Source organism: Protomyctophum parallelum (assembly GCF_964188405.1).
Source record: "Protomyctophum parallelum genome assembly, chromosome: 23".
Taxonomy (NCBI): Eukaryota; Metazoa; Chordata; class Actinopteri; order Myctophiformes; family Myctophidae; genus Protomyctophum; species Protomyctophum parallelum.
The window spans coordinates 11403816-11423526 of NC_139715.1; the positions used below are offsets into that span (position 1 = coordinate 11403816).

The 19711-nt window shown below is 44.4% G+C and overlaps 1 protein-coding gene across 5 annotated transcripts in view; it reads left to right on the top strand.

Moving 5' to 3' along the window:
- rcan1b (regulator of calcineurin 1b) overlaps positions 1–19711 on the top strand; it is a 49131-nt gene that overhangs the window by 19521 nt on the left and 9899 nt on the right. Inside the window, exon 1 of one of the 5 annotated variants that reach the window (XM_083759017.1) lies at positions 15406–16135. The exons of the other annotated variants lie outside the window; for them this stretch is intronic. Within the exon in view, the coding sequence (XP_083615143.1) occupies positions 16049–16135 (87 nt within the window). The 5' untranslated portion in view covers positions 15406–16048. Of the gene's footprint in view, positions 1–15405; positions 16136–19711 lie in introns of those variants that run through there. 5 annotated transcript variants of the gene reach the window in all.

Sequence of the window (19711 nt, forward strand, 5' to 3'; positions counted from 1 at the left end):
AACTTGCAGCTGCACTTTAACTTGTTGATGGCATTTTTATGTATTCTAGATGAGTGGTTCAACTCTCAGAGTTGGTTCCATTTGTAACAGTCTCAAAGTCACGGACCTGTAAGGGTCCATTTTGTTCCATTTGTACACTCTTGGAGTTACAGACCTGTAAGGGTCTTATTTGGTTGTACACTCTCAGAGTTACAGACCTGTAAGGTAAATCTACAGTTTTGTCAGCAAAAATGTATTTTGGCAGGCCTTGATGGCATTGCAATGCCTGATTTTTGACTTGGTTGCATGCTGAAAATAGCCGATCTACAAGCTCACAACGTGTTGCACTGCGATGTGTTGTGAGGTTATAGATCTGCTATTTTCAGAGTGCAACACTGGAGCGCAACCAAACATAAAATGTTCTACTGGATCTCTTCTCCACTAGTAGTCCCCTAACATTTTATTCTACTTTCTCAACTATTCTCAACTTTAGTCACCATAGGTTAGTTTTTATCTAGTTTTAGTTTCGTTTTCGTAATAAAAAAAAGGTAGTCGATGAACATTTTTCATCATACCCTAGTTTTAGTTGACAAAATCAACACTGATAAGCAATGAGAGTGTGTTTTTGAGTGGAAAAAGCAGTGGAATTCCACAGTGGAAGACTTGAGTCAGACTGTCTCCTCACCAAACGGGTGTGGCAGAATGGGACCGCTAGCCTAGCAATCATTCATTACAGCCCTGTCATTATGTGTGTGTTCGTGCGTACTGCGTGCGTACTGCGTGCGTGCGTGTGCAATGTGATGGGGAGTCTTGTGCAGGTGTTTCTGCAGTGGAAAAGACAGACTGGATGGAAAAGAGTTTGTCATTTGTCAGATGCTGACAAAGCTCTTCGCTCTAGTAAAAACCCATTAAGGTCATTAAAAGGAATTGGTGGTTTGGGTGGCGGGGCTGGTTCAGGTTAATTTGTGGAGGAATACCATGCCACCAGTGTTGTTGACTCCAGTCTGACCTCACACTGTAACTTCCAGTTCGTCTTTGTGTGACTTCATTTTCTGTCACAGCTATGGGACCACAAAGACGAATTAATGACATTTTACACGACGAATAACCCATTTTACTCTGAGATCTGTGGCCATTTTCAATTTTCATTGCATTTCAAAAGTTTTGCAGGAACAAGGGTTTCAGCTACCATTCAATCCAATAGCCCATCTACGCGTCACACGTGTGGTGAGTTTGATCAGATTTCAGCCACGTTGGAGTCCTTATTTTGGGCATTGGTTATTATTGGTGGGAAATGGTAAAAAAAGAAGATAAATACAAACACTGGGGGTGTGGTCTATAAATGTTTGGTGGCTATTGTGCCCTGTATTGTCTGTCCTGATGAAGGTCGAATAGACCGAAACGTTGACCAATAAAGAGCAACATTTTTGGCAAGTTTCTGGCAGTGCAACGGACTTAACTCATGCTTCCTTCATGCTTGAGTGTCCAAGTTGCTCCTTTACACCTGACAGGGGGGAGTTTTCCTGGTTGGACGTAGCGCGTGGAAGGAGCACAACCAGTTCCTTTCCCCTCCATCAGGCGTCCCGGCTGGCCAGGGGGAGGCAGTTTAGAGACCAGGATTACTGCATGTTTTTGTGAGGGTACCTACCCTAGGGGACACGGGGAGAACATGCAAACTCCACACAGAAAGTCCCTTTCGCCAACCCCGCCTTCGGGTATGGGCACTGATGACGCGGAGGAGGAAACACGCCGCCAGCACCCACAGCGCCCCGAGCGGGAATCGAACCCAGGACCTTCTAGCTGTGAGGCGACAGCACTACCAACTGTGCCACCGTGCCCCCCTTCTTTGTTTTTCAAAGATAACCTTTTTAAGTATGCTTTATTGCCCTACGGACCTGTCACTAGCCTTCTACTAAAAAGCTATACGTGGCGTCACACATGTTATGAGTTCGATCAGACAGTTTTTGTTATTATTTGACTTATGACAAAGTATATGGGTCTTAAGAGGTTGTAGTTGTTTATGAAGACTACCATCCATCTGTAGTGTAGTGTTTTCTGTACCGTTTCTGTACCGTCCATCTGCGCTGTGCTGCTTTCCAGTCTATTCTGAATCTGAACGCATGCAGTCAATAACAGCCAAGATTAGATCAGTGATTCACTCGTAAACTCATAATGATGTAGGGAAAGGCTGATCCACTCGTTCACTCCAGAAGCAAGAATTCTCTAAATATATCTGCAAATAGTTTTACAAACACAGGATATGATGTTATTCTCCAAAGTGCCTTGGCAGGGGCGTCGTCCTCCCTGAGCCAAACTTGTGCCCCATACCTGAATTGGACTGGGTGTTACAATCCATTCATACCATCAGCAACATCGGAAACAAAAGAGTTGGGTGAGACAATGTCTACCAGTAAGTGCAGTGAATATGTGTGTATATATATATGTAGGGAAAGGCTGATTCACTCGTTCACTCCAGAAGCAAGAATTCTCTAAATAAATTAGCAAATAGAGTATATAGTCCTAAATGGTAGCTGGTGCATGGATGCATGGATTAAAGTTATCAGACGCCACAAACTGATTTCAGTCCTTTGGATTCCATAGAAGTCAGCATGTCTTCTATGTTGTGTCACTGTACAATAGTTAATAATGAACAGTTGTCATGTTGCACACGTGCCTAAAAGTGCTGATGTTTGCACCGCCCTCGTTGAAAACGTATTTCAAACTGCAGCTTGTCACTCTCCAGGCTGCATGAAATCTCATAATTGGACTTTGAGTCGTGAGGTTATATTTTGTGACGAATTCGCCATCGGAAAATGTAGCATCAGACTACAACTATAGTCGAAAGGGCCTTTCTGTGTCGAGTTGGCATGTTTTCCACGTGTCCCCTAGGGTAGGTAACCTCACAAAAACCTGTAATCCTGGTATCTATACTGCCTCCCCTTGGTCAGCCGAGGGCACCTGATGGAGGGGAAAGGAACTGGTTGGAATAACGTGTTCCTTCCACGCGCTACGTCCAACCGGGGAAACTCCCCCATGTCAGGTGATACAAAAGAAACCTAAACTAGACTAACACTAGTTTTACTTGACTAAAATATGACTAAATCTAAATAATTTTTTATTCAAAACACTGACAAAGTAAATAAAAAAAAATTGTCAATTCAACAATGACACACACACACACACACACACACACACACAGAGAGAGAGAGACAAGCAAACAAACGGACAAAGCAGTCAGTGTTTGGGGGCGTGCTGTAGCGGCCAGGCTGCTGACGACAGTGGAATAGAAAACAGCCAAGAGACAAAGAGACTCCCTGGGTGAAAAGATGACTTGTTTTCTCTCTCGCCCTCCTCCCATTCATCCTACTGTTTTTCCACCGCTCGTCTGCAAGGAATTCTGGTGGGTCAGCTGACGAGATCAAATGACCAAAAATTCCACTGTGTGTGTGTGTGTGTGTGTGTGTGCGCGTGCGTGTGCAGCAAGTGTTCACATGAGCACCTGTTTTCATTCTGATAAGGTGTTGGTAGATGCTGAGTTGCTGACTCAGTTAAACTGAAGTCATAGAAGATTGTCTGTATTTTGGTCCTTGAGTGGGTTCCAGGTGGTCCCCAACTAAATGATGGAGAGTTGGTAATGGAAACTAAATGGACCCTTGTAGAGCTTCAACTCTTGAGAGCGCAATTGAAATCAATGTGGGGGGTCCATTTGGTTTCATTTTACGCTCTCAAGAGTTGCAATATTGTCAAGCATCTGCATTACTTAATTTACAAGAAGTCTAGGCAATTAGAGAATGTAGCAGAATTGTTATTTTGATCGTTTTCCTGTTACCTCCTATAGTACCACATCAATACACTCAGCATGCAAGCCCTTGTACATCATACATACATACATACATACAGTATTGGACATTCTGTGAATTATTTATGAGACAGTCAGTGCATTCCTGTTTTATTACTAAGCACAGTGGAGAGAGTGAGAGAGTGACCAGCACCTGCTTCATGAAGTTGGACGTTTATCTCTTAAACCCAGCTCTCCCAGTAAAATGACCAGTCATTGTCACACACACACACACACACACACACACACACACACACACACACACACACAGAGACTCGGCCATAGCGTGGGCCAATGGAAAGTGTGACCTGTCGATACACACTGTATCCACTGAGTCATTGCTGACTACTGTACACACGCTGGATGGGAACCATTCACTGTTCCTCATTCTGACGACGTGCACGCCGCCGTCACGCCTGCACAGATCAACAGTCTGACACTATGAGGTTTCATTCACCATGTCCTGTTTGCCTCGTTTCCAGTTCTTAGTCTCTTTCTTAGTTCTTAGTTCGTGCTCTTTTGAGCACGAACATTCAGGGAATGTCACTATCCGTTGTACGAGAAAGTATAGAGCGTCGCAGTCCCACCCCCCTCGAAAAGAAATCCCCGTTCATTTTCCTCATAGACTTTTCAGAAAGTATTTATTTAAAGACGTTTACGCCGCGGACAAAGCCAACTCTCATGACAATAAACACAATGTTTTGGGCCAAAGAAAGTAGAAAAAAACACTTTTTTGTTGTTTGTAATTATTTGTTTGGTCTAAAATATTGTGTTTGTTGTCATGATTTGTCACGACTCGAGTTGGCTTCATACGACGCTTAAAATGTCTTTAAATAAATACTTTTTGAAATGTCTATGGGAAAAATGCATTGGGAATCGGATTCATTTCCTGGGCCTGGCGTCGTCATGAAAGGGGGCGGGACTGCGACACTCTATGGAGCCAATGTACAGTACCAGCTCACAATGTGTTGCAATGCCATTGCAGTGGCAGACTATTATCGTGGTATTCAATGGATTCATGGATATGGAAAATATGAAAATGAAAATACTGATATTCATTGTACCTAACCCAGTGGTCTGTGGTTCCCAAACGTTTTCATGGCAAGGACCCCCAAAATGATACTAGCCTGCAGACCCCCATTTGAAAAGATATGTCAAGGACCCCCATGAGAGAAGAAGTTTAATAGACCCCCAGTTTGACATGAATTAGGCTACAGTACAGTCCCCCATGTAATGGCATTTCTATCTCTGGGACCCCAACGTATAAATCATAGTTAAAGGTATATTCAGTGATTTCACTCAAAAAACCTTAGGTTTCGTTTTTGGCTGTGGGACCCAGCCTTTCGTCCAATCAGGATAGAGAGTCAAAAACGAAACCTAAGGTTTTTTGACCCCCAGGGGTTAACTGGGGACAGGAAGGAACTCCTTATATGGTCAGCACACTCTATAGTAGGGAGGATTATCACAACAAAACAAAAAACATAAGTGATATTTGAATTAAGTGAAATCACTGAATATACCTTTAATTTAACTCTGAGAGCGGGTCCATTTGGTTCCATTTGTACACTCTCGGAGTTACAGACCCATAATAGTCAGGGTATATAATAAAATCTGGGAATACATTTCTTACCAAGAATTTTCTTCACCAATGTGTTTCGTAAAGGCGTCTACTAACATATCCCACATTCCACATTCCTATGGGAATTTATGGGGTACCATACAACCATTATAAGGCAAAATGTTCTAAATTTCATTATGCTTTAACCCATTTTGGGCGGGAACCCCTTTTGGTGTTTAAATAAGCATTATGTTATACTTTAGCTATTGAAAAATAGCAGATCTAGTGCTACAAGCTTGTAGGTCTGCTATTTTTGATAAATCGTGAAAATGTGGCACAAATCTTTGAATATATATTCTTTCAGACTATTTATTTCGATGTCAGGCCTAAATGGGTTAAGTAGCATGTGACGTGTCAAACTAGTGTGTTTTCATGATTCTGAATCCGTTCCAAGCATTAGTTTTGCATCAAAAACACTCCTTGGGATAAACATGGCCATAGCCGTCATGACAAATGTGATGAAGTCAGAACATTTGGGCATATTTGGGCAAGTGGCTATGGCCAAACTAGGGGGTCTATGGCCAAACTAGGGGGTCTATGGCCAAACTAGGGGGTCTATGGCCAAACTAGGGGGTCTATGGCCAAACTAGGGGTCAAACTAGGGGGTTTTCATGATTCTGAATCCATTCCAAGCATTAGTTTTGCACAAAAACACTCCTTGGGCTTAAAAAGGCCATAGCCGTCATCACAAATGTGATTAGGTCAGCACATTTGGGCAAGTGTCTATGGCCGATTTTTGGCCTGGATTCAGAATGATGAAAACCCCCTAGTTTGACATGATATTTAAAGCATAATGAAATTTAGAACATTTTGCCAGCCATATATTGGCTGTTGATGGTACCCCAACTTTCAGCAGTTGTCAAAAATTCCCCTAGGGTGGTTGAATATAAACCAATGTGGGATATGTTAGTAGACACCCTTACCAACACATTGGTGAAGAAAAGTCTTTGTAAGAAATGTATTCCCAGATTAGACTGATTATACTGTTAATATTCCCTGACTATAAGTGTCCATTTGTTTCCTAATTATCATTTAGCTGGGTACCCCCTGGAACTCTCAAGGACCCAGATAGGGGTCCCCGGACCCCACTTTGGGAACCACTGACCTAACCTAATACTATATTAGTGTCATGTTTTCACCTACTGTAGGTTCCTCCATTATCCTGGTTGGAACATTTAAACGGTTTACTGTGTAGATTTAAATAAATGACTATCCATTTAGGAGTAATTCACATTCACATAACATATTTAGTAAGAATGTTGAATAAGAGTCTCGTGGTGTTTTCAGTGACATGTGGCTGTTCTCATACTGGATTCAACAGAACGCTTCCTTCTCATATTTGACACATGCTGCCAGGCCTGGAAGTTTGTCATGTTTAGGGGCAAGGCGGCCTTTGGTGTTTTGAGGGCCAAATGCCAGGGCAGGAAGGCCATCAAATAAAACAATTTTAGTCCATTGAAAGAATTCATTGAATGTGAGGGTTTATTATGAGGGTTATGGATACTATCTGCTCAGCCCTGCACCAATCAAATTCACTGGAGTGGTTTAAAGATGGGGACTCGGGGGAGTTAAGAACAGAATCTCAACAAAAGACACTGGTGGTGTCGACATATTGACAAGAAAGAGACACTGGTGTGTCGACATATTGACAAGAAAGAGACACTGGTGTCGACATATTGACAAGAAAGAGACACTGTTGTCGACACCACCACCGAGTGGCGCGATACGAGCTTGTAGGTCTGCCATTTTTGAAAAATCGAAGAACGACTGACATTTTTAGAATCTGATCTCAGGTCAGAATGGGTTCATCAGACCAGTGTGTGTCCAGTGGAAAACCTCGTATGAATCTGATCTCAGGTCAGAATGGGATATGGCATGCTATTTTCAGCATGATGCAACACGTGGTACGACCAAACTAAATCAAGCTTTACCCTGGGAGATCTACGTTTGTTGGACGAGGCGACACAGCGCTTCCAGATGCAAATATAAACGGTTAATTATGAGGCCCACATGAGAGCTAGGTCTCATGGATATTTATTTGGGGGAAAATGTTTGTAAGATCATTCTTCACAGTTCACCCCAAAGAAAGCAAGGTAGACCAAAAATCAGCAGCATTGTTGTTGCCAACAACTTATTGTCTCCACCAGGCCGAAGGCATGTGGGGAGAGTATGTTTTGCACTCCGTCCGTCCGTGGGTCCGTCCGTCCGTGTGTGTGTCCGTCCGTCCGTGTGTCCGTGAACAGCTAATCTCGGCCACCGTTAACCCGGTCGATGCCATATTTTGCACACACACTCCCTGGATGCCAACGATGAACCTCTGCCCCAAACTTTCCAGAACGGCCTGTTATAGCGCCACCAGGAGGCCGCTTTGTGCAAAACAAGTTTTTGCACAGTACACCTACAGATTTTGTCCAAACATCGCGCAAATTGGTACACAGTCTCTCTAGAGCCATTCAACGAAACGGGTCTTTCAGATTTATCAGACTCCATCCTGATTGGTTAAGATTGGCTTCCAAAGTTCACAGGAGTGCTCAGTTTCAAACAAAATGCTGCAAATCATGAACACATCGCGTGATTTCCGTGAAATTGTGCACCCACATTCCCACTAGGCCGAGGACGAAATGCCACATGAACAATTTCAACTCAGCCTCAAGGTGGCGCTATAACTGGCCGAAAAGTGTTTTTACCTCTAACTGCACGGATCTGTGGATAACTTTGTATGCCAACTCCCTAGAGGCCAAGGAAAAACCTTTGCCTGGAATTTTTCACATCTGCTCATCCTGGTGGAGACCTGTGCCCAGAAGGGCACTTTTTCTAGTTTATTATTTGCTGCTGAATAATGTCTCATTCTATCTATTCCTGCAAGTATAGTCTCTCTGTAATATAATAGTGAAGAGGGACAGTAGGTCAGGAAAAAAGGTATTAATGGAGCTTTTTCGGTTGCACGTTATGTTTAATCAAACTACAAGAATGTATCTACGTGGTTTGTTTGCATGCCGGGTTGGCTATCTGCGCGAAAGAGCACCGTATAGTTGTGTGCTGCGACTGTGCACGCGTCAGAGAAATTGAATGTCAGAGAGAGATATTGCATTAATATGGTGTTGGACTCTGGATTATTGTATTGCAGAGCCTTGTCGGGCTTTAGCAGGACCGGGCTGGACATTCTGATATATATTGTTCATGTAAAAGAAAAACAATGAATAAAAAATAAATAAAAAGCGAGACGTTCTGGTCCCCACGCTGTGGCGCGCGAACGCCCTCTAGGGGGAGCGTGACGTGAGTTTTATGGTGTTATTTAACACGAACCTTCGAATGCTCAGTGCTTCCACTTCCCATGGTTCCATCATGTACCTTGTGGCAGGGCCTGTGTGTGTGTGTGTGTGCGTGCGTGCGTGCGTGCGTGCGTGCGTGCGTGCGTCCGTCCGTCCGTCCGTCCGTGCGTGTGTCCGTGCGTGCGTGCGTGTGTGTGTACACCAAGTGAGAGAATGGAAAAAATGGGAAGATGAAACCAAAACATGAGCATGGAAAAAATGCAGGGCTGAGTGCTCTCTCTCTCTCTCTCTCTCTCTCTCACACCCACCCACATAGACCGCAGTGGGATGGGATTGAGGTCTGGGGATGATTTGCACCTCCTCTCTCTCTCTCTCTCTCTCTCTCTCTCTGTCGCACACACACACGGTAATGTTTAACATCAACAAACAACACTTAGTTGAGAGCTCACCACTATTACACAACTCATTTTTCCACACACACAAGTTTCCATCAGAGTGACACACGAGCACGCACACACACACAAACAGGACACACGCGCATGCACACGACATGACACATGCGCATGCACACACACACAAACAGCGCTATACCATTAGTCATTTTCTGTATACAGTAACACCTGCTCTCTGTATGCAGGAGAAGTCACGTGACCAATCAGATGGCTGCGTTCCTCTCCAGGGGCACGTTCGCTAAAACTGAGAATAAATGTATTGAACATTTCGTCAACAAATAAAAACTAGACTCAAATGTTCGGGAGGGACTAGTGGAGCTCTGAAAATTGCAGATCTATCTACAAGATTGTATATTTTCAGCATGCAAGTGTAAAAATCTACATCATCATTATGACATAGAGCCAAAATAAATAATAATTAGTCGACTAAAATCTCATGATATTTACTCGACGAAATCTACAACACTAAAACCTCTCGGATGACTAAAATATGACTTAACCCATTCTGACCTGAGATCAGATTCATACGAGGTTTTCCACTGGACACACACTGGTCTGATTAACCCATTCTGACCTGAGATCAGATTAAAAAAATGTCAGTCGTTCTTCGATTTTTCAAAAAATAGCAGACCTACAAGCTCGTATCGCACCACTCGGTGGCGCGATATGAGCTTGTAGATCTGTTATTTTTCAATAGCTAAAGCATAACATGATGCCAACACCAAAATGGGTGCCCGGTCAGAATGGGTTAAAACTAAATAGCATTCTATTCCTATGACTGAAACTAAATAAAAATTTGCCGTCGAGATCAAATGCTGTCACTGGTCGGGTCGGTTCGTCCTGATGGTGCTCTTCTTCTTAGAATCCTGCCCACAAGCGTCTCCCCCCTCCCCGCCGCCCGGGGTCAATAATATCTACGTCTCTCAGACACGTCTCTGCAAAAACAAACTGCTATTTTTAGCCCCTAAAGCCTCCTCCTCAAGTGATGGCTGTGTGTTTGCCCGGTCAGGCCGCGCTGCACAATATTAAGTGAGACATGAAATGCTTATAATACTGAAATACGTATCTTTATTCAAACCCAGGTCTCCTGCATGAGAGAACACATTTCTATACTGCTGAGCTAAGATAGAACGGCCTCTTATCCAGGGGAGATGATGTGCTCATGAGCTCCAGGCAGCACTACTTGTCAACAGGGAGATGATTCTGGGATCCCTTTTTGGTTTCCGGACAAAGATTCTCATACTGTCTGGCTTCATGTTTTTCCATGTATTATTCAGGTGGTTTGAATTTTGACAGGAGGACATTTGAATATTAATGAGATTTAGTCTTTGGAAGAAACTAAACCACTGTTGGATAGTATAGTGAAGAGTGGCAGGAAATGGGGGTAGTGAGAGACAGGGCAAAGGTCGTCAGGCTTGGGAATTGAACCCTGAACTCACTGTCGGGCCTGCATTAGTAAAACCACATTTTCGCAAACGTCAAGTTCTCAAACATTTACCTTTATTGGCTGACCAAGCCACAAGAATGATAATGTTCCCCTTTGTCAGCGGTGACTTGACAGTTTGGGTATAATTACTGATAACATGCACTTTGATGAGTGGAAAACTGTGACCTTAATGGCCCAGTGCCCTGGTCACTTGTAGGAACACCCCCTGTTGTGAGCTTGTAGATCTGCTATTTTCAGAGCTTAACGCCCGAGCGCAGCCAAACCTAAAATGACGTATCTGTTAGTTCTACTGGATATCTTCTCCATTAGTCCCTCCCTAATATTTTAGTCTAGTTTTTATTTGTTGATGAAATTGTCAGTATTATATTTAGTCATAATTTTGGTCATCAACAACATGGTGTGAATGCAATCGCATTAAATACAGGGGATGAATGTGCCATACTTGTTGGTATTTGGCACACAATGAGGAAGGAGAAGGCATTATTACGCAGCGACGCATGAAGACGTCCCATGGACAGACTAATGAAGAGCTAGAAGCCCTAACTGCAATATGGCCAGACGATCAAATATGCTGAAGGTTACACACAAGAACAATGCAGTGTACAGGATATATATATAGTGAGAGAATATTGGAGGCGATTGGGTTCCATTGCACATTTGCACAATTTTGCATGCGCTCGCAGTACAGACCTGGATCGGGAATCGTGACGGGCGTTCCGCTGATCTAGAGTCAGATAAAAGTGTAGGCTACTCCTATTAACCCATTCTGACCGGGCACCCATGCTTTAGCTATTTAAAAATAGCAGATCTACAAGCTCATATCGCGCCACCGAGTGGCGCGATACGAGCTTGTAGGTCTGCCATTTTTGAAAAATCAAAAAAAGAACGACTGACATTTTTAGAATCTGATCTCGGGTCAGAATGGGTTCATCAGACCAGTGTGTGTCCGGCGGAAACCTCGTGTGAATCTGATCTCAGGTCAGAATGGGTTAACTATTACTCAATTTTAACACCATAGAACACATTGATAAAGTTCACTGCTGCGGTGGACACGGGTAGTATGAATGCAAACGCTGCAAATAAATAAATGCAAGAATGATGTAACTCCAAAGTCTACCAAAGTAGAGGTGAAAATACGACGAAAGCAAGCAACGCTGGATTAGACCACGCGCACACACGCACGCACGCACACACGCCACCAAAATAGTTCATCAACGATAATTTGGCTCAATTTCCAGTGACCCACAGCAAACAAACTATAGGACACCAATTGCTTTGACCTCTGCCATATTGCAAAATATGTAGCATTTGCTCTGAACGCTGCAAAACATAATGCAATCTCAAATGTGCTCCTGCAGTAGGTAACCTACAAGTTAATGGCCCGGCATTGAGGTACTGATCGACCGACACAAGTTCATCATTAATGGGAGTTGTGTTGGTATTATATCCGCAGGCGAACAGGCGCACACAGTTCAGTTTCTTTTATTTTGGGACTATTAAAAATATACAGTACATTTTGTTTGTTGCTTGTTTGGTTGGTGCACTGGTATGATTGGTACGCCTGGCTATAACCCATCCGTGGTGCAAAAACTAAGCTCGATTAACACATTCAGACCTAGCGCTTTTTCATTGATGTCAAACGAAAAATAAAACATTTATTTTGTTCTTTTTTTGGGGGGTTGGCCTCTCCTTCTGCACCATACTCCTTGCTGTTTTGCGCATGCGCGCTGCCATTCACTTCCTTGTTTACGGCTCAGAAAGAATGGCTCGTCTCTCCTAATCTAGGGAGATCTCCATGGTTGTGACCAGAGGGGCACACTTCTGTCTTCATTTCTGACTTCAACATGCCTCTCGTTTGGAATATTGATGGGTGTATTATTTATGGCGATGCATATACCAACGTTCCTTTTTTTCTTAATCCATTCTGACCTGAGATCAGATTCATACGAGGTTTCCACTGGACACACACTGGGTCTGATTAACCCATTCTGACCTGAGATCAGATTCTAAAAATGTCAGTCGTTCTTTGATTTTTCAAAAATAGCAGACCTACAAGCTCATATCGCGCCACTCGGTGGCGCGATATGAGCTTGTAGATCTGCTATTTTTCAATAGCTAAAGCATAACATGATGCCGACACCAAAATTGGTTCCCGTACAGAATGGGTTAATGTTATTAATATTCTTGGCCAAGAGATTTAATGTACAGTATAGTAACTCCATTTGACTAAGACTAGAGCAGTGGTTCCCAAAGTGGGGTCTTGGGACCCCCAGGGGTCCCTGAGGGAGTTCCAGGGGGTCCCCAGTCTAAATGATAGTTTGCAATCAAATAGACCCTTATGGGTCTGTAACTCTGAGAGTGTACAAATGGAACCAAATGGACTTGTTAGTTAGGTTCCATTTGTACACTCTCAGACTAACAGTGATTTTCCAATATAAATTGGGGGTCCCAGATATGGAAATGCCATTAAATGGGGGCCCGTAGACTAATGTGTGTCAAACTGGGGGGTCCTTGAAATAAAGCGGGTTGAGAATCTCTGCTAGAGCGAGTGGCGCGCTACGAGCTTGTAGGTCTGCTATTTTTTTTAAATCGAAGAACGACTGACATAGAAACATAGCTTTTTCAGAAAACTGTCAGGATTCAGAAGACATTTTTTTAATCTGATCTCAGGTCAGAATAAGCATGTGCTTTCAATGCCGCCACCTCTCACGTTGACCTGCATGGATGCATTTTCCCCGCTTACCCACCATGACCTGTCATTTGAGCGTTGAGTATTGTGTGTTCCGCTTGACCGCCAAGCATGCCGTAATGCTGTGCTCTCCTCCTCGGAAAAACCACATCCTACCTTCCTTCTGCACACATGACGACAGGCAGAGAGGCTTTGCAGACGCTTGCATGTAGACAGACAGGGAAAGAGATGCTAGGTTTCTGTCAGTGCGTGGGTTTCTGTTGAATAGAAATTATATTTCTGTTTGGTTTTTTTTAGCTTTCGTAAACTAAAGGTGCAGATTGTGACAAATAGCTTGCATATTTATATTTAAGTAATTTTTTATAAATTTTTATGCAAAACGATATTGCAATAATCTCAAATAATGGCGATTAGGTGATGTAATTAGGCCATTTAATAATTGGCACAGGCCTAATTACAGTCTAAATATTTCAAATTATTTACCTTTTTTTTTTTAGCAAAAATAAATTACATGATCTACAAGCTCTCAACATCAGTCACAGATGCATTGTGAGCTTAATACAATGCAGACCTGCATGTTTTCCGCAAGTATACACAGGCAGGGCCTGAGTGGTTCCATGTCCCACTGTGCAAGCCTTTGTTGTCTGCACACCTGTCCTATATGTATGTATGCACGCACGCACACACGCACAGAGTCTAGTCTTGAAGGGGAGTTGGGGGTGTTTTTTTCCAACTGTAAGGCTTAAAGCGTGCGCGAGCACACACACACACACACACACACACACACACACACACACACACACATTGTTCCCCCACACCCTTCTCTCTGCTATTAATACCTCATAAAAGGCTGTTATCACAGTACATACTTTCCATGCGTCCTAGCCTACCCTCTCCCTCTCCAGCCTACATTGTTTTATGACCCAGAGCTCTCTGTCGACCCCTCCTCTCCTTTTGGTCCCTCTCTTTAAAACCCATTCTGACCGGGCACCCATTTTGGTGTCGGCATCATGTTATGCTTTAGCTATTGAAAAATAGCAGATCTACAAGCTCATATCGCGCCACCGAGTGGCGCGATACGAGCTTGTAGGTCTGCTATTTTTTTAAAAATCGAAGAACGACTGACATTTTTAGAATCTGATCTCAGGTCAGAATGGGTTAATCAGACCAGTGTGTGTCCGGCGGAAACCTTGTATGAATCTGATCTCAGGTCAGAATGGGTTAATTGTCCCTTTTACAGCTCTCTCTCTCTCTCTCTCTCTTCCCGAGACTATTTCCGTTTCCCCTGGCGTGCGTGTGTGCGTGTTTTTGTCCTCTCCCGTTATTGTGTCGATATTTGTGTGCACGTGTGACGTGCGCGCAGCCGCCCGAGACTAGTCAAGTGTGCCGCTCGATAAGCCTTTCTTTGCGTGTGTGTGTGTGTGTGTGTGTGTGTGTGTGCGCGCGGGTGCGTGCGTGCATGCGTTGTGTGTCTGCTTGCGTGCACGCATGCCTGTGTACTTGGGTCAAGTCAAGGGCAATGGCGGGTTTGTTGTCACATTATTTCCACTCAAAAAACAGAGATGGTCTTTTCTTGGTCACCGCTTCAAGGAGAGAGAGAGGGTCTTTGTCACAGCTCCAAAGAGAGAGAGAGAGAGAGAGAAAGGTATTCACATGTCAGTTTGCTGAGCAGCAACGTCACTATTTTCCAGTCGCGTTCTCTCGGTCTCATTCTGTCTGTCACTCACATTGTCTCATCTCTCTCTCTCTCTCTCTCTCTCTCTCTCTCTCCGTCTTTCTCTGATGATTAGTCAGCATTGGTGCAAGGGGGTGATAGCACAGACACACACACACACACACAGAAGGAGAGGAGGAGGGATGGACCGTCTGACGGCAGAGATAGAAAAAAATATATAAAGTAACTCTCCGCCTCTTTCTGGAGCCATTGGCCGGGAGTGAATGAACAAGTGAATGGGCAGAGGGGAGGGGAGGGGGGAGGGCAGGGGAGGTGTGCGTCACTCAGTGCCTGGCTGCTGCCTAGCACTTATAAACAGCCGTGGAGGAGCAGAAAGCGAGACACAGCAGGAACAAGAGAGAGAGAGAGAGGGCTACATTACGCAGTCCTGTCTCGTATAACACACACACAGGGAAGTTTGATGCATTTTTAGAGCGGCGAGTGCAGAGAAGTATTGAGAAATAAAACGGCCACGCGTGGTGGACGGACGGTAGCCCGGGAGGAACACTGTTGTGTGTGTGTGTGTGTGTGGAATTCTTCAGTCTTTGAGTTGAGTCGGCCCAGTCGGGTAAACTGGCTTCGCATTGAGCTCAGACTTGCTCGCTTAGACCCAGCTTGTTGGCGTTTGGTTTGCGTGACTTGCAGAGGAAATACACGCGAGAGAAAGACTGACAAAACAGAGATAAAATAAAAAGGAGGGAAACCGCAGGAAAAGCGTCGCGAGAAAACCCGGAACGCCAAGAAGACTCCAGAGAAACGGAAAGCAGGGAAGTGACTTCGTCCTGGAAGCAAAACGCCCGGTCGTGGGGGTTTAATAAAAGCTGCTGTGCTATTTCCTGTTTGGGAGTGGCTAGTACTTCCGGGTCGACCCGTCACCCTGGGGAAGGCAAAGCCCCCCCGAGCCCCCCGACATCCCTCCTCCCCTTCCTTGCCGCCGTCGCCGCTGAGCTCCGCCTCCGCCCCCTGCCGCCCTTTGACCTCTCGCGCGCTCCGGTGGAAGAGGCTCTGCCTGCCCTGGTTGTTGCCCGCCGTCGCCACCATGCACATCAAGACCACCAAGTGCAACCGCTTCTGCCTGGTCGCCTCGGTCACCAACCAGGAAGTGTTTGACCGCCCCGATGCACGGGTAAGAGAGAGAGAGAGAACATACGAACAATCTGGTGTCAGTGATGTCCGAGGTAGAGTTGTCATGAGACTGTCACAATATGGCCATATATTGACTTTCCCATATATGGGCTTAACATTGATAACATCAGGGATCTCCATATATAACAGGGATTGTATTAGTCTGTGAATGCCCATATATTATTGACGTTTTCAGGCCTGAAACAACGAAGCTTCTTAATGCGGCACAGTTGAGAAGCACGGTGTTAAACTATTAATCTGGTGTCAGTGATGTCCGAGGTAGAGTTGTCATGAGACTATCACAATATGGCCATATATTGACTTTCCCATATATGGGCTTAACATTGATAACATCAGGGATCTCCATATATAACAGGGATTGTATTAGTCTGTGAATGCCCATATATATTTTTTTCCCATTTGTTTTTTTCCTCCTATTTTTAATTGACGTTTTCAGGCCTGAAACAACGAAGCTTCTTAATGCGGCACAGTTGAGATTGCACTGTGTTAAACTATTAATCTGGTGTCGGTGAGGTCAGCTCTGCTGGCTGGCTCCATATCTGCAGATATGTAGGTGATGATCCAGTCTTCTCCATGTCGTGATCTTCATATATGGAGCGTGTCACGAGGCGTGACGGACTGACAACCATATATGAAGGTGTGACCGACTGACAGACGGGTTTTTGCAGGTTTTCATAGTGATCTACTATGAACTACCGTCGCAATAAACACTATAGGAGGCCAGATCAGTAATGACCTGGCATCTGTCTGCATAACATACTACCTAAATTATACCCAGGATTTGGATCCTTTAGGATTTTAACGATTCCTGTTCCTTAACGATTACCTCTTAACCCATTCTGACCTGAGATCAGATTCATACGAGGTTTCCGCTGGACACACACTGGTCTGATGAACCCATTCTGACCTGAGATCAGATTCTAAAAATGTCAGTCGCTCTTCGATTTTTCAAAAAATAGCAGACCTACAAGCTCGTATCGCGCCACTCGGTGGCGCGATATGAGCTTGTAGATCTGCTATTTTTCAATAGCTAAAGCATAACATGATGCCAACACCAAAATGGGTGCCCGTTCAGAATGGGTTAACCCATTCTGGGCGGGAACCCCTTTTGGTGTTTCAAACATTATGTTATAATTTAGATATTGGAAAAAAAGCAGATCTACAAGCTCGGTGCTGTGCTATGAACTTGTAGGTCTGCTATTTTAGAAAAGTCGTGAAAATGTGCCTCAAATCTTTAAATATATATTATTACAGAGTGAACATTTTAACTCAAATCTTTGCTTCTGGGGGTGTCTCTGGAACAACATATCTTCAGATGGGGGGCGGAGGCATATTACATATACTGTTTGGGGTGCTTGACATGAAATATTGAGCACCACTGATACAGAAACATAAGGTCTGGATTTTAAAGACTTTTTTTTTTAAAGTCGACGTCGGCCCTAAATGGGTTAACGATTCCTGTTCCTTAACGATTACCTCTTAACGGTCCCATTCCTGAACGCTTCCCTTTAACGATGTTTTTATGTCTTTATTTTTTAACCCATTTTAACCCATTCTTTAACATTTTGGTGTTGGCATCATGTTATGCTTTAGCTATTGAAAAATAGCAGATCTACAAGCTCATAGCGCGCCACCGAGTGGCGCGCTACGAGCTTGTAGGTCTGCTATTTTCGAAAGATCGAAGAACGACTGACATTTTTTAGAATCTGATCTCAGGTCAGAATGGGTTAATCAGACCAGTGTGTGTCCAGTGGAAACCTCGTATGAATCTGATCTCAGGTCGGAATGGGTTAAGATATGTTACATTTTGGCCTTCATTATTATATTTTAGAAACAAATTCAATCATACATTATTATGCCCAGGCCGTAGCGTAACGGTCTGGGCACCGGACTGGTGATCCAGTCGCAGTGTGCCGCGGGTTCGACTCCCGAGCCCGACACGGCCTTTACCGCATGTCATCCCCCATCTCTCTCCCGTTTCCTGTCGGCCTACTGTCTGTCCCTTAAAAAATCAATAAAAGGCGTAAGCCGCAAAAAAAAATCTTACAAAAAAAAGAAAAATCATACATTATTATGACGTACAGTATCTCTGGGTTGCTTGATGGCCTTATAGTTCTGGTGGTCCTTGAAGAACCCCTGGTATTGTAATTTGTATAGCAGAAGTGAAGTCCACATAGCCAGCTCTGACAGTGTGATGAAATCGGTTCTGGAAACGGTTCCAAAATGTGATGGAACTGATTCCGGTTCCTCAATGTTGGATCCCGTTCCTCCGGATTCCTGGATCCCGAACGCTGATTTATACCACAGCTCGTTCAGACCCTGCACTGTGATTGGCTGAGGCAAGCTAATGACACCGGCACTCATGCCTACACGTGCATGACTGCAGCAATATCTCTGTGTGTGTGTGTGTGTGTGTGTGTGTGTGTGTGTGTGTGTGTGTGTGTGTGTGTGTGTGTGTGTGTGTGTGTGTGTGTGTGTGTGTGTGTGTGTGTGTGTGTGTGTGTTCATTGTTTAAGCAATAAGCATAACTCTGTGAGAGTGAACTGGGAACCTCGTAGTTGCCATCCGGCCGCTCTACCGGCCACTCAACCGCTGAACCACTGCCGCCCCAGTATAACTTCCCTGGTTTGATTCCAGCTGTCCTTCAGCCTTCTATGGTCTCTAGCACGCACACACTCACACCACTCACGCACGCACACCACTCACGCACGCACACACGCACTCACTCAGTCACTCAGTATCTCTCTCACACAGTCACACACACACACACACACACGCACACGCACGCACGCACACACACACACACACACACACTCACACCGGGAAAGGAAGAAAAAAATGTCTATACAGTAAATATGATGAATGATGTAATGTGACATCATGGGCTAAGTGGTGTCACATTGTGTGAATGGAGGTGGTTCACAGAAGGTGTTTTATATAAGGACGTCGCTGACATTGTGTGACATTGGTGTGTTTTATATAAGAACCGTCTCTGACGTTTCAAACCAACCACCAGCAGGGTTTTCCTTTGACCTTTCCCCATGGCGTGTGTGTGTTGTTAGACCTTTACAATGGAAACGGGGAGGGACGTAGAGATGGGGTTTTGAAGGTTAACCCATTCTGACCTGAGATCAGATTCATACGAGGTTTCCGCCGGACACACACTGGTCTGATGAACCCATTCTGACCTGAGATCAGATCCTAAAAATGTCAGTCGCTCGATTTTTCAAAAATAGCAGACCTACAAGCTCGTAGCGCGCCACTCGGTGGCGCGATATGAGCTTGTAGATCTGCTATTTTTAAATAGCTAAAGCATGACATGATGCAGACACCAAAATGGGTGCCCGGTCAGAATGGGTTAAATGGTAAATGGTTCATTTATATAGCGCCTTTTATCCAAGGCGCTTTACAGAGATTGTGCATTACATTCACCCATTCACACGCCGATTGCGACGGAAGCCATGCAAGGTACCAACCAGCACATCGGGAGCAATTTGGGGTTCAGTGTCTTTGCCCAAGGACACTTCGACATGTAGACAGGAGGAGCCGGGATTCG